General features: G+C 45.0%; 1 protein-coding gene across 5 annotated transcripts in view; it reads right to left on the reverse strand.

Annotated features, from left to right (window-relative positions):
- Window positions 1-15,874, reverse strand: part of LOC115136804 (lissencephaly-1 homolog A-like) — a 63,254-nt gene that overhangs the window by 15,007 nt on the left and 32,373 nt on the right. For all 5 annotated transcript variants that reach the window (XM_029672607.2, XM_029672609.2, XM_029672610.2 and 2 more), the window contains 6 exons: window positions 11,526-11,610; window positions 7,849-7,923; window positions 7,201-7,407; window positions 3,690-3,858; window positions 1,476-1,578; window positions 1,123-1,351 (listed from right to left, as the gene is read on the reverse strand). In XM_029672607.2, the coding sequence (XP_029528467.1) occupies window positions 1,123-1,351; window positions 1,476-1,578; window positions 3,690-3,858; window positions 7,201-7,407; window positions 7,849-7,923; window positions 11,526-11,610 (868 nt within the window). The remainder of the gene's footprint in view (window positions 1-1,122; window positions 1,352-1,475; window positions 1,579-3,689; window positions 3,859-7,200; window positions 7,408-7,848; window positions 7,924-11,525; window positions 11,611-15,874) is intronic.

Raw genomic sequence — 15,874 nt, forward strand, 5'->3', positions numbered from 1 at the left:
AAGCATGATGTTTCCACCCCCATGCGTCACAGTAGGTATGGTGTTCTTTGGATGCAACTCAGCATTATTTGTCCTCCAAACACGACGAGTTGAGTTTTTACCAAAAAGTTATATTTTGGTTTCATCTGACCATGACATTCTCCCTTTCTTCTTCTGGATCATCCAAATGCTCTCTAGCAAACTTCAGATGGGCCTGGACATGTAAGGGCTTAAGCAGGGGGACACGTCTGGCACTGCAGGATTTGAGTCCCTGGCGGCGTAGTGTGTTACTGATGGTAGGCTTTGTTACTTTGGTCCCAGCTCTCTGCAGGTCATTCACTAGGTCCCCCCGTGTGGTTCTGGGATTTTTGCTCACCGTTCTTGTGATCATTTTGACCCCACGGGGTGAGATCTTGCGTGGAGCCCCAGATTGAGGGAGATTATCAGTGGTCTTGTATGTCTTCCATTTCATAATAATTGCTCCCACAGTTGATTTCTTCAAACCAAGCTGCTTACCTATTGCAGATTCAGTCTTCCCAGCCTGGTGCAGGTCTACAATTTTGTTTCTGGTGTCCTTTGACAGCTCTTTGATCTTGGCCATAGTGGAGTTTGGAGTGTGACTGTTTGAGGTTGTGGACGGGTGTCTTTTATACTGATAACAAGTTCAAACAGGTGCCATTAATACAGGTGACGAGTGGAGGACAGAGGAGCCTCTTAAAGAAGAAGTTACAGGTCTGTGAGAGACAGAAATCTTGCTGGTTTGTAAGTGACCAAATACTTATTTCCCACCATAATTAGCAAATAAATTCATACAATGTGATTTTCTGGATTACTTTTTCTCATTTTGTCTGTCATAGTTGAAGTGCACCTATGATGAAAATTACAGGCCTCTCTCATCTTTTTAAGTGGGAGAACTTGCACAATTGGTGGCTGACTAAATACTTTTTTGCCCCACTGTATGTACATACAGGTTTTGGCACAGATCCAAATACAGGGCATAAGGGCAAGGTGCTTTTGAAGAGTCAGCAGTGGGTGTTTTGACAACGAAGGGGTTGTCTAATCTGCTTTTGGGGACCAAGGAGGAGACAAAGCCTTTCGTGAAGTGTGTGTGTATCAGTATCTTCGTGTCGAGCACCTTCTCACCTCTGAGCCGGTGGCTTCCAAGATGGTGGGATGAGCGCTCTCAGGGGCCCAGGAGATGCACTCCACCACGTGTTCGTGCTCCCGCAGCTCGGCCTTGCACTCTTTGGACGCCACCACCCACACACGCACAGTCTGGTCATTGGAGCAGCTGGCGATCAGGGTGCCATCCTGATTGGGCCGGACCATCCTCACCCACTCCCTGTGGCCCGTGAACGTCTTCACACAGTAACTGACGGGTGGGAAGAGGGGAGAAGGGTTAAAGATGGTTGCTTGCTTTGCAGAAGCATAGGGAATTTTTCAAAGAACATTTAGGCTCATGGTGAGCACTGACTGCTATTATGCAGTGTACTTACCCAGTGGCCACCTCCCACATTTTAATGGTTTTGTCCCTAGAGGCAGATACTATATGATCTCCATTGGGCATGATGGCTACGGACGAAACATTGTGATCGTGTCCTGGAAAACAAAAGACAATACAATGAGACCTTTACTGGGCGGCAGGTAGCTGAGCCAGTAACCAAAAGGTTGCTGGTTCGAATTGTCAAGCAGAAAAGGTAGAACAATTCTGCCTTTGAGCAACCCCCAACAACAAATGCTCAACCAGGCACCTATGACATCGATTTAAGGCAGCACCCGCACCTCTGATTAAATATGGAAGACAAGTCTCGGTTTAACGCATTCAGTTGTGCCACTGACTAGGTGTCCCCTTTCCCTTGGTGACTGAAATATCTATTGGTGAAATGTTCAAGTACTGTACTTCAGACGGTGGCAGTACGAAGTTGGGCTAAAAGCATTAGCCAGCAATTCCTGCCAAAACCTTTCCATTTCTGAATGCCACCCACTTTGACAAGAAGTCCTTAACCATCCCCTTGATAAAGTCCCCGGAACTAAACATGCCATAAAATAGGTTTTGTCCAAATGAGCCAATTAACATGTGTAGTGAGACAGCCAATTACACCCAGGGTGTCTTTGTTCCTGGAGAAGAGGCAGCTAATTACCTAGTCACCAGGGCAGCCATTTTTAATCTGCTAAAAAGATACAGAAATGATAAGTAGGTTCTAAAAGGCAAGCTTAAAATATGAGAAGTGTGCGTGTATGTGTTGGGGAGCACAGTAGCCCCACAGTGCGCTACTGGCTGTTATAATAATGGGTGGTGAAAGCCTCACAAAAGGGCTGCTATCTGGTGCCGAGTGAAGAGGATAATTAAACTGACTGTCCAAAATCTCTCCTAATCTTCACTACCAAATCAGCCAGCCTGGTGGGAGGGGGAGGGATGCAGGGAAGGAGGGGAAGAGGATGAGAGAAGGAGAGGGAGAGGAAGATGGGGAGAGAGAAAAGGTGTTGATGAGAAAGGGTGAGGAAAGAGGGGAAATTGGTTACGGAGAAGGGAAGGAGAGAAGGAAAATTAGAGGAAGAAAGGAACTCAAGGAGAATGAAAGGATGAGAATATGAGGGGATGGGAGGATGACAGGAAAGATGGCGCAGTGTAACTGGCAGGCGCAGAGAGAGAGATGGAGACAAAGAGAAGAGGTCCCCGAGCTCTCGTTTCTTCACAGTGTGAACACAGCCTGTCTGTTTTGGGGCAACATGCCAGCTCTAACTGACATGGTGTAAATTACACCCAAAACGGATTGGAGAGAGACTGCTAATATCTCACACGCGCACACACACACACACACACTTTAAACCTTTACAAGTCAAACATGGATTAAAAAATGACTGAGTCCTAGTCAAGAGCTTATTTTCAGCTTATTTACATTAAGCATTCATATTCATTCATGTAGTATACTTCTCAGTCCGGGCAATTTGAGACATTTTGGGGGAGATTTTAAGGGGCATATGATGTCAAACATTAAGTTTTGATATGTTTTAGGAGCTCTCGACAGTTCCAATGGAATAGGAAAGCCACTCCAGTGGTGTCCTCCTGTTTCAGTGGGGCCTGAAGGCACACGTAAGATATGCCGCTTCAATTTATGCAGCAATTAGGATTTAAAAGAGGGGAGGGGGCAGTGACACTGCCTAAGGACTGGTACATTTAGAGTGCTGATATGAGAAATAGCACCTTGTCTTGAGGGTGTACGTGTGTGTGAATACAAAAAGGCTTCTCATATTCTGCCCTCCAAATCTTAATATTAAACGGTGCAAATGACTGAATTCCTGAGAGAGACAGAGAGATGGTGAGAGAACAAGTCCCCACCGCCTATAGGAGTTAGATTGGGGAGGATATTAAGAAGTGTGGAATGGCTGGCATTAACATTAAAGCCTGTGTGACAGATCATTTGGTTGTTGTGTGAAGCTCTTTAGTTTCACTGGGTTTTCTGTGAATTGGAACAGATTGCCATGAACTTCAGTGAGGATGAGCCATAGCATACGTGACAATGAACAGCATCGGTAGCACCTGTGTCCCAACGCACCATCCAAACACATTCTCACATACACGTCGGGAATTGCTCATCCATGCTTTGCCTGAACCAAACAGACATACCTCACCATCCCTGGTCCTCCTCATAGTCGAAGACATATAATATCCTCCAACCAGTCCCACCCATCTTCCCCTGTCCCCTCACCATGCATGGTTCTGATGCACTCAAAGCCCTGGAAGTCCCACAGCTTGATGGTCATGTCTGCAGAGCAGGAGGCCAGCAGCTTGCCAGTCTGGTCAAAGGAGATGTCCTGGACAGAGTCAGTGTGGCCCTTCAGCGTCCGCTCAAAGTCTCCTGTCTCATAGTCCCACACCTGGTGAGGAGAGAAAACACTATTTCAGCTTCTGTCTAAACATGTCACACATGAAAATGAGAACAAAACACACCTCAGATGAGAGAGAATATCACACATGAACACACAATTCTAAACTTCAGCTGCTGTGTGAACATAAAACACACATGAACACAAACACCTGAACAGAAACACACACCTCAGCTGCTCTCAAAAATCTAAAAATCTCCACAGAGACCAAATACCACAGTCTAGTCTAGCCTGCACCCTGTGACACTGCCTCCAGGCTGAGAATGGCAGAGAGAGATGGGGATAGCAGATCATATTGATGTCATATCACAGGAGCTCCAACACACCCTGGGTGGGGTGCCAGACAAACTCTAGACATTAGCTACCACAGTTCACTGTCTGAGATTCGTCTCCAGAGCTCCAAATATCATGAACCTACAAGCCAGACGACGTCTCAACATGCAAACACAGACCCCATACATATTAAAATGTTCAAAATCTTCCTTGTCTGATTAAATGACTGTTTCTAGAAGACTACATTAGTCTGTGACGCGTGTCAATTCAAATATCCTCTTTTTGGGATAGTCAGAAGGAAATAATCCAAAAGTAAGACTATGGTGGTTGAATAAATATGAGTGTCTATACTGACAGTGGGATTTGAGTCTTAAATAAAAAGTTCAAAAACACTAGTTTGGCTGCATCTCAAGCATAATGGCTATCACATTACCCTGTGTTTCCAGGCAGACAGGCACTGTGGGGATAAGCTTTTCCTCCACCGCTGAGCAAGCAGGGTGGTGGGGGCTGGATATTGGCAGACAGTGACAGAAGCCCCCTCCTTCTGCCTCATTTGGGCTTTCTCCACTGCCAACTCCACCCGCCCCCTCTCCCCTCCTGTTTCAAGTCTAGTGTACCACAAAATCCACCCAGTATGGCGTGGTGTTAAGTCTGCCAGTACCACCAAGCCCATCACTTGGTCTGCTGAGCTTGTGGTACCTATGCAAGTGGCGGGGTAGTGAAACATGGTGGTGCAATTCCAGCTTTTATGACATTTTCGTCTGCAGACCCATGTAGAATATTAGCTCAGTAAAGTGCAGTCTAGATGCACTGCAGAAGGTCATTAGGTAATAAGGTCAGAGGAAGCTAACCTGAAAATTAACTGTGCTTATGTACTGACAACAGCATGAGATTAATTTAGTGTTTATGTTAGCCACTCGTAACAATGTGGCTCTAAGAGCGAGACAAATTGTTTAAGTATTTCCATTGACCAACTGAAGATAACCTATATTCAATTTAAAGAAAAACCAAAATACCAAGGCAGTAATTAATATAGGCCCACTTGTGAGAGAAAGACACTATAAAATAGTCACTAAAATAATGGGGTCCAGTATATGCTAAAGGCATATGTCGTTCTTGCCATAAGCAGTAGTTCACCTCAAGCTGTTCAGTCTAGTTTTGTGTGACAGGGTTTCTCATCACGATGCAGAGAAAGGGAGGTGGGGGGAAGCGAGAGCGAGAGAAAGCGAAGGGAGAAACCGAGAGCAAGAGAGAGTGAAATAGAGAAGGCTCACTGCTCACAAAACCTGCTGATTTAAATACTGCCAAGGCGGCGAGCTCAAGGCTGGTAACAAGTTAAAAAAAGGATTGTATAGATTTGCTACGTTAGCAGAAGGGAGAGCAGTGGACAAGAGAAGAGAGGGAGTAAGAGAGGGAAGGAGTGAGAGGAAGCAGTTTGTCCGCAGAGCACCAAAGCCCCGTGACAATTACTCCCTGCATACTAAACAAAGAGGGAAAAAAGAGACTAGTTTGACTGCAGGCAAACTAACACAGCCATAGCGGAATGTCAAAGAGAGAATGTCAGAGAAAGAGAGAAATAGAGAGAATGTCAGAGTGTGCAGAGCTCTTAAGTTCAGCTCCCCAGTATAAGATTTAACAGCAAGGTTTGGAGGGAAAGTAGGGAACAGAGTGAGGCGAGGCAGGCCAGGAAAGAAGACGCGGCATAAGAGGGGAGGGGGCAGATTGTGAGATTTGGGGCCTGATTGGGCCTGCTCCGGGTTGGATGGATAGTGGTCGAGGCGGAGGGGCCAGCACTCAAGCGGAAGATAAGGGGGGGTGCTGGGAATGAAGAGGGGTAGCTGGGAGGAGGTGGTGGCGAAGTAAGTGGTGCCAGAGGAGGCCCCTTGTGGTAGTGTAGTCAAATAGAGAATGAAGGGTAGCATGGCAAAACAGAGAACAGGAGTCTGATTCCACATGAATAAAATATACAGCACAAATATTTATACGGAACAGAGGAACTGGGGCATGAAGGTATCTAGCTGTGGTAGAGCAGCAGACCAATCCTGAATGGCTGTAAAAAAAATAGCAATGGCGGACGAATCAGGGTGAATGAATGAATAACAAGGAAGCAGAGCTTATCGCTTTGGGAATGCAGCTAAAAGCAAAACACAGTGTCCTTTTATGAGCATCTCTCCTCTGTTATTGTGAAAACAATATCTAAAGAAATCCACACTCTCACGGAGTATATTATACAGCATAAGCAAATCCAATGCAAGTCGATGGAGAATGAGGCCTGCTACAGCATTCTCCCTCTTTCTCTCCCTCTCTCACAAGCACGTGTCCAAAGAGTATAGTACAATACAGAAACAGCTGTGATTAACAAACGACAATGAGTGGAATCATATATTTGGCATATTTAAGCAATGAAGCCTGAGGGGTGTGGTATATGGCGAATATACCACGGCTAAGGGTGTTCTTATGCATGACGCATCGACCATTGCCGTTGTAAATTTGCCATATACCACAAACCCCCAATGTGCCTAATTGGTATTATAAACTGGTTATCAACGTTTAAAAAAATAAACATTTTGTTATACGGTCTGATATACCATGGCTGTCAGCCAATCAGCATTCAGAGCTCGAACCACCCAGTTTATAATTGGTCGTAGAACAGGTCAAATAACAATACTATGCTTTAGAACAATTTAATTCTGAAATGTATTTCAAAATACATATGTTGAAGTCATTTTCTCAAAATGCCAACTTTGATTGGCACTAGAAGTATGACAACATTAAAATATCAATGTGGCCTGATTACACACTTGTACTATGCCTTATTGGTTACAGTTATACATACACAGTCAACACGCATACAAGTCAAGTAGATGAAGTAAGTTGCCAAGACAGCGTTGGGAAGTTGTATGGGGTGGGTTGCTGGCATCCCCTATTATGATGATCACGTTGTTTGTACATTGTGTCACTGTTTAGGCAGTCTTCAGGGACCTTGGCAACCAATCTGGAGAAAAACTTAGAAAGAGTAAAGACTGTTGTTGTTTATGATGATTATTATATTCTACTGACCTTTATTGTGGCGTCCTCGGAGGCGGACACCATGACGCTGAAGACTGGGTGGAAGATGACGCGTGTGACAGGGGAGCGGTGGCCGCTCAGTGCGTACTTCTCCGGCGGGCGAGGGATCCACTCTTTGGGGTCACGCTTCTGGGCTATGGGCCCACCTAGGGTGATCTCCTCCTTGGCCTCGTTCAGCTTCGATTCCAGCTCCATCACCTGGGGGGTTCAGACATGGCGACAGACATGGTGACTCAGTTACCATCACAGTAAGATATGTGGTATTACATTATTACAGAAGGAAACTGGCTGTTTTCATTAGGTGGGAAATGTACCACTTACAATGTAAAGCACTTTGGAATACAGTACAGTGTATACTTTATACTACGCAAGTACAAATGGCTAATATTAGCTTGCTGATACATTGAAATCTCTGCAGGCAGCTTCAGTGTACTGCTAAGCAACCACATGAGAGCCAGCCATCTCAAACGATCTCATCATATCATAAGGGCATTGGGTTAACACATTCAACTCCTTGAACTGTAACCTTTTTAATATGCCGTGTATGGTGAATTTATGATCAGATGATGTTCCACCGCAGTCAGGGGCCGAGACTAGCAGACAGAATCCCCACCAGCATCCCTGAAACAAACCACAAACCTTCTTTTGTAATCTGATGACTGAGGTCCATTTCTTTTCCAAAAGGCCGGCATACTTCTTATCCAATTCTTCATTCTGGTTGGGGATGAAAAGAAAGAAAGGAGTTAGGAAAAGAACGCTGCATGCACAGACACACAATCTAAGCACAGAGCTTAGCTTCGGCCTAATCAGTGGGCCCTATGGTCTGCCTAGGGGGCAGCGGAGGTTGCATGCAGTCTGTGGGTACAGTAATAAGGAGTGCATGTGTGTATACACAGTAATAAGGAATGGGATTTACACCCCTACAGCCAAACAGTGGTCGCACCACAGAGGGTCAGACTTGAGGCTAATTGTAAACACACATACACACGGAGACATACTTACGGACACACACACACTTCTTAATCCCCCTCACACAGGCTAATCTCCTGCAGACAAGGGCTTACGCCCTCACAGTCTGCTGGGGATGGACATTAACTTCCGGGAGCCTGGCAGAGAGCTGCTTCCACCTGGAGGAAAGGCTAGCAACAGGGGTATGGCGGCCATTTTACTAAAGGGCGAGGGAGGGACTTATGGTGCATTTTTACAGGCTGGCTAGGGTAAGGAGTAAGACAAACTTAAGTGAAATCTGTTACGGGTAGTAACAAAGATCAAGACGAGCAATTCACCTAGAAATGAGCCTACATGTTCTATTCAAGGAAGGCAGAAAGGGACAAAGAAAATAAGTGGTTGGTGTGCGTGTGGCATATGAAGCCCCTAGCTCTTGATCGTGTTGTGGGTGCCAATGAGCCAGGGGGAGGTTGAGCTTGAGCCCCACACCTGCCTCTACAACATGCTAATCAGACAGAGTCACACTGAGCAGGGTTACACACACCAGGTGGGTTCTCATCCGTCCTCCCACACAAGTTACAGTCTAGACAACAGCACTCCCCAAGACACATGAAGGTGGAAGCAGTCAGACAGTGTGGTACACACAACTGCTGCAGACACCATTTCTGCGGTCTGAAATATGCATGGGGGCGCAGATTGATAAAGAGGGGGCTATAATTTCAATTATTATTATCAATTTGATCATATTTGTATTGTTTTCCTTTACTTTGTCTGTCCTGCACTGTTGGAGCTCAACTGGCTATGTGGCTTATAAACACTAAAAAAGGGAAAGGGATGGAGTGTTTGGTGAGAAGAGTTGGTACTCAAGGTCGACCGATTATTCGGAATGGCCGATTTCAAGTTTTCATAATCGGAAATCGGTATTTTGGGGTGCCGATTTGCCGATTCTCAATTTTTTTTATACCTTTATTTAACTAGGCAAGTCAGTTAAGAACACATTCTTATTTTCAATGACGGCCTAGGAATGGTGGGTTAACTGCCTCGTTCAGGGACAAAACGACAGATTTTCACCTTGTCAGCTCGGGGGATTCAATCTTGCAACCTTACAGTTAACTAGTCCAACGCAATAACGACCTGCCTCCCTCTCATTGCACTCCACAAGGAGACAGCCTGTTATGCGAATGCAGTAAGCCAAGTTGCTAGCTAGCATTAAACTTATCTTATAAAAAACAATCAATCATAATCACTACTTAACTACACATGGTTGATGATATTACTAGATATTATCTAGCGTGTCCTGCGTTGCATATAATCTGACTGAGCATACAAGCATACAAGTATCTGACTGTGCGGTGGTAGGCAGAAGCAGGGGCGTAAACATTCATTCAAATAGCACTTTCGTGCGTTTTGCCAGCAGCTCTTCGTTGTGCATCAAGCATTGCGCTGTTTATGACTTCAAGCCTATCAACTCCCGAGATGAGGCTGGTGTAACCGAGGTGAAATGGCTAGCTAGTTAGCGCGCGCTAACTAACTAAAGGGACGGATGCTCTACTGTTACACTGGCAATACTAAAGTATCTATAAGAACATCCATAGTCAAAGGTTAATGAAATACAAATGGTAGAGAGAAATAGTCCTATAATTCCTATAATAACGAAAACCTAAAACTTCTTACCTGGGAATATTGAAGACTCGTGTTAAAAGGAACCACCAGCTTTCATATGTTCTCATGTTCTGAGCAAGGAACTGAAACGTTAGCTTTCTTACATAGCACATATTGCACTTTTACTTTCTTCTCCAACACTTTGTTTTTGCATTATTTAAACCAAATTGAACATGTTTCATTATTTACTTGAAGCTAAATTGATTTTACTGATGTATTATATTAAGTTAAAATAAGTGTTCATTCAGTATTGTTGTGATTGTCATTATTACAAATAAATAAATACAAATCAGTATCGGCTTTTTTGGTCCTCCAATAAATCGGTATCGGCGTTGAAAAATCATAATCAGTCGACCTCTAGTTGGTACATATTTCCATTGTCTCCTCATGTGGTGTTACTAATGGGAGAGGATGGAAGAGCCATGAGGGGGAGAGGTGAAGGGATGGGGTAGCACAACACTTAACTTCTCTGGTGATTCAGTACAGTTCTATAGCAGGTCACTGGCATCAGTTCAGCTATCAAACAAACCATCAACAATTCAGATTGACAGCCTAGCCACTGTTTCAATGGGGGAGAAACAAAAGAGAAAATGTGGAAGTGAGGAGTACTGCTATAGGCACAGAGGGGAGGTGTGTGTTCTGAAGCTGAACTGCTGCTCCTAGGCAGAAATAGCTCTGATGGAAAATCAGAGGTGTCCAGGAGAACAGTTGCTGCCTCGCTCAGCGCTTGGAGCGATAAAATGGGAGGAGAGGTTCACAGGATGGAGGGATGAAAGGAGTTGTGGCATTGTGTCCGTGAAGAGAGACGAAGAGCGGTAGAGAGGGAGGAGAGAAAAATCTGATTTGCCATCTGCCAAGACCCTCTGCCGACAGCTTAACACACACAGTCAGTCAGTGATCACACACACACCTAATCACTGTGGTCTGCCAGTCTAATCAGCAGGGTGTGTGCGGGCAGTGCCAGACGAGAGGTGTGGCATGCTGTTTCGTATACTACCTTCAACACCACTCTGCTCACCTACAATATTTTAGGAGGTCTTAAAAGAAACCCAAGACATTAGGGGAAATGCCTCCATTCTCCATTGGTATAACCTACTCATTTAACAGGTAATAAATAAACTAGATTAAGGCAATGGAAGGCTGGAATTGCCAGCATCATTAGGGCAAGTTTTTAACACAATCCTGCCAAGGTGTGCCTGTGTGTGTGGTGTCAAATGTGTCAGGGAGCTTCTCTGTCCATAGCAATCTATTATTCAGGCTGTTTCCACTAACTAGGGAGGAGGAAGGACTGAACCCCTCTCATATCTGTGCTATAGAAATATGGAGGAAATTACAAAGACAGGGAGAGAGAGAGGAAAAGAGGCAGACAGAGAGAGAGCGAAGGGAGCATTTACATGTTACCCTGCCACATGTTGTCTTGGCGCTTTGTTTTGTCTTGTTTGAGGAGAGAATGTACATTGAGGTAATTCAAAGGGCACTTTTTCTCCCTCGTGTGTGTGTGTGTGTGTGTGTGTGTGTGACAACCTAATAATGACTCTAGATTCCCTTAACTGGGCTCAATTGGCTTCAGTCAGACTTGTGCCTGCGTCAATTAAAAGGGGGAATAAAGTGGAAATTAAAGTGGTATTGTTTGGGTAAATAGGCTTGATTTATAGTGAGCGTGTATTATTGTGTGCGTTTGTGTGTAATGTTCCATCGTTACTCACCACGTCTAATTCTGCCTCCTTCTTGAAAGTTGAATATGCCTCTTCATATCCATTTGAACGAAGGTAATCAGCTATCGCTCGATTTCTGAAATAGGACAAAAGAAACCAATTAGTTATCTTATTAAAAGCAGTTGAGATTAGAGTTTCTCTTGTTAAGAAGATGAGACATTTATCTTTAAAATGGAGAAAAAGCTTGAGTCAGGGATTTGACTACAAGGTAAAACAAAGAAAGAAAATAAGTGTGTCTGAGTAACAAGTAAATTGCATTGGTCTTTTGTTTGACATGTGTTAAATAGAAAAATAACACGCACGGCCACACGCTCACAGACCAATTTGACACAGATAGATAGCACATGTGTCTGCTGTCGATAATGAGCTCTTGTTGCTCTGGGCAGATAATGGAGGAATCACTCCCCACAGAGTAGAGAGAAAATGAAAACTAGACTACTGTACACCACAGAAACACCCGCAGACAGACACGCAGACGCTCTCCTGACACACAGCTTTTCTACAAAATCCTTCACATGAAGACCAGACATGAGCCAAGTGAAAGCCGAGCTAGAGGTATGAGATGAGATGTTGAGATAGACATAACAATAGACCAGGCAGACAGAAGCAAACACAGTAAAATGACTGCCTGCCTCTTCCTCTCTTTGTTCAGGTTTGGGACAATAGACACACGCTCAGAGGGACAAGCACACACACATACGCTTAACTGAGCTGTAGATCAACCCTAGGACTACAACTCAGGCTAAATTTACCCACCAAGGGCTAGGTTATTTCAGTGGCAAAAGTCATTCAGTTGAAACTGTTGTCTAAACCAGGGTTTCCATTAGGAAAATGTAGCGCAGGACATTTGACCAGTAACATTTTAATTTAACGGACCCATATCTATCGGTTAATACCCTCTGTAGTGATTTGCGGACGGAGGCCGAGCAGTTGCTTACCAGGCAGTGACGCAACCAGTCAGGATGCTCTCGATGGTGTGGCTGTATAACTTTGAGGATCCGAGTACCCAGTGCCAAATCTTTTCAGTCCCCTGAAGGGGAAATAGGCTTTGTCGTGCCCTCTTCACAACTGTCTTGGTGTGCTTAGACCATGATAGTTTGTTGGTAATGTGGACACGAAGGAAATTGAAGCTCTCAACCTGATCCACTACAGCCCCATCGATGAGATTGGGGGCATGCTCGGTCCTCCTTTTCCTGTAGTTCACAATCCCCTCCATTGTCTTGATCACATTGAGGGAGAGGTTGTTGTCCTGACACCACATAGCCTATAGGGAGGTCAGAGACCTGGCCGTCTCGTTGTCAGTGATCAGGCTACTGCTGTGTCATCAGCAATCTTAAATGATGGTGTTGGAGTCAGGCCTGGCCATGCAGTAATGAGTGAACAGGGAGTACAGGACGGGATTGGGCACACATCCCTGAGGTGTCCCTGTGTGGAGGATCAGCGTGGCGGATGGGTTGTTACCTACCCTTCCTACCTGGGGGCTGCCAGTCAGGAAGTCCAGGATCCAGTTGCCGAGGGAGATGTTTAGTCGCTGGGCCCTTAGCTTATTGATGAGCTTTGAGGGCACTATGGTGTTGAACGCTGAGCTGTAGTCAATGAATAGCATTCTCAAAGGTATTCCTTTTGTCCAGGCGGAAAAGGGCACTGGAGTGCAATAGAGATCGAGCATCATCTGTGGATCTGGTGGGGCGGTATGCAAATTGGAGTGGGTCTAGGGTTTCTGGGATAATGTTGTTGATGTGAGCCATGGCCACAGGCATGAGTGCTAAGGGTCGGTAGTCATTTAGGCAGGTTGCCTTTGTGTTCTTGGGCACAGAGACTATGGTGGTCTGCTTAAAACATGTATTACAGACTCAAACAGGGCGGGGTTGAAAATGCACTTGGCACTTGCCAGTTGGTCAGCGCATCATTGGAGTACACGTCCTGGTAATCTGTCTGGCCCTGCAGCCTTGTGAATGTTGACCGTTATTTTTTTTAAAGGTCTTACTTACATCGACTACGGGGAGAGTCATCACACAGTTATCGGGAACAGATGATGCTCTTATGCATGTTTCAGTAATACTTGCCACGAAGCGAGCATAGAAGTAATTTAGCTTGTCTTGTAGGCTCGTATCATTGGGCTGATCGTGGGTGTGCCTCCCTTTGTAGTCTGTAGTAGTTTGCAAGCCCTGCCACATCCAACAAGCATCAGAGCCGGTGTAGAATGATTTGATCTTAGTCCTGTATTGACAATTTGCCTTTTTGATGGTTCGCCGGAGGGCATGGCGGGATTTCTTATAAGCTTCCGGGTTAGAGTCCTGCTCCTTGAAAGCGGCAGCTCTACCCTTTAGCTCAGTGTGGTTGTTGCCTGTAATCCATGGCTTCTGGTTGGGGTGAATGTACAGTCACAGCGGGGATGATGTCATCGATGCACTTATTGGTGAAGCCAGTGACTGATGTGTACTCAACACCATCGGAAGAATCCCGGAACATATTCCAGTCTGTGCTAGCAAAGTGGTCCTGGGGCTTAGCATCTGCTTCATCTGATTACTATTTTATTGACCGAGTCACTGGTGCTTCCTACTTTAGGAGGATAGAATTATGGTCAATTTGACAAATGGAGGGTGAGGGAGAGCTTTGTACACGTTTGTGTGTGTGTGGAGTAAAGGTGGTCTAGAGTTATATTCCCTCTGGTTGCACATTTAACATGCTGGTAAAAATGAGGTAAAACTCATTTAAGTTACCCTGCATTAAAGTTCCAGGCCACTAGAAGCGCCGCCTCTGGATGAGCGTTTTCCTGTTTGCTTATGGCCGTATACAGTGCTCATTGAGTGCGGTCGTAGGGCCAGCATCGGTTTGAGGAGGTAAATAGACAGCTATGAAGAATATCGATAAACTCTTGGTAAATAGTGTGGTCTACAGCTTATCATGACATACTCTACATCAGGTGAGCAAAACCTTGACACTTCCTTAAATATCGTGCACCAGCTTGTTTACAAACATACAAAGACTGCCACCCCGGGTCTTACCAGAGGCTACTGTTATATCCTGCGATAGTTTATAACCTGCTATTCATGTCGTCATTCAGCCACGACACCATATGCGTCGCACTGACCATGGTGACATTAGGTTTGTATGAGGCTGCTCGGCCATAGAAACCCATGATGATACACCATGGTTTGAGCTTAGTGGGACTATCATTTATTTTTCAACAGGACAATGACCCAACACACCTCCAGGCTGAGTAAGGGCTATTTGACCAAAGAGAAGTGTGATGAGTGCTCCATCAGATGACCTGGCCTCCACAATTAACCGACCTCAACCCAATTGATATGATTCGGGATGAGTTAAACCGCAGAGTGAAGGACAAGTACTGGGCATATATGTGGGAACTCCTTCAAGACTGTTGGAAAAGCATTCCAGATGAAACTGGTTTAGAGAATTCCAAGAGAGTGCAAAGCCATCCAGGCAAAGGGTGGCTGCAATGAAGAATCTAAAATGAACTCAGCAAAAAAAGATACATCCTCTCACTGTCAACTGCGTTTATTTTCAGCAAACTTAACATGTGTAAAGGGGGGAAATAAAAAAAGTAACAATGCAGCTGGTGGCCACACCAGATACTGAGAACTGCAGTGGATCTCCTCCTCATGGTCTGCACCAGATTTGCCAGTTCTTGCTGTGAGATGCTGCCCCAATCTTCCACCAAGGCACCTGCAAGTTCCTGGACATTTCTCGGGGGAATGGCCCTAGCGCTCATCCTCCGATTCAACAGGTCCCAGACGTGCTCACATGGGATTGAGATCCAGGCTCTTTGCTGGCCATGGCAGAACACTGACATTCCTTGTCTTGCAGGAAATCACGCACAGAACAAGCAGTATGTTTTTTTTTTTTGCAGAGTTTAAATTTTGATTTGTTTAACAATTTTGTTGTTACTACATGATGAAAATATGTGTAATTTCATTTTGATGCCTTCACTATTATTCTACAATGTAGAAAACAATAAAAATAAACTCTTGAGTAGGAGTCCAAACTTTTGACTGGTCCTGTAAAGAATTCAGACCCTTTACTCAGTCCTTTGTTGAAGCACCTTTGGCACCTTACAACCTCGAGTCTTCATGGGTATGACACTACAAGCTTGGCACACCTGTATTTGGGGAGTTTCTCCCATTCTTGTCTGCTCATCCTCTCAAGCTCTGTCAGATTGGATGCTGCACAGCTATTATCAGGTTTCTCCAGAGATGTTCGATCGGGTTCAATACCGGGCTCTGGCTGGGCCACTCAAGGACATTCAGAGACTTGTCACAAAGCCACTCCTGCATTGTCTTGCCTGTGTGCTTAGGGTCTTTGTCCTGTTGCAAAGT

Source organism: Oncorhynchus nerka, linkage group LG11 (genome assembly GCF_034236695.1).
Source record: "Oncorhynchus nerka isolate Pitt River linkage group LG11, Oner_Uvic_2.0, whole genome shotgun sequence".
Taxonomy (NCBI): domain Eukaryota; kingdom Metazoa; phylum Chordata; class Actinopteri; order Salmoniformes; family Salmonidae; genus Oncorhynchus; species Oncorhynchus nerka.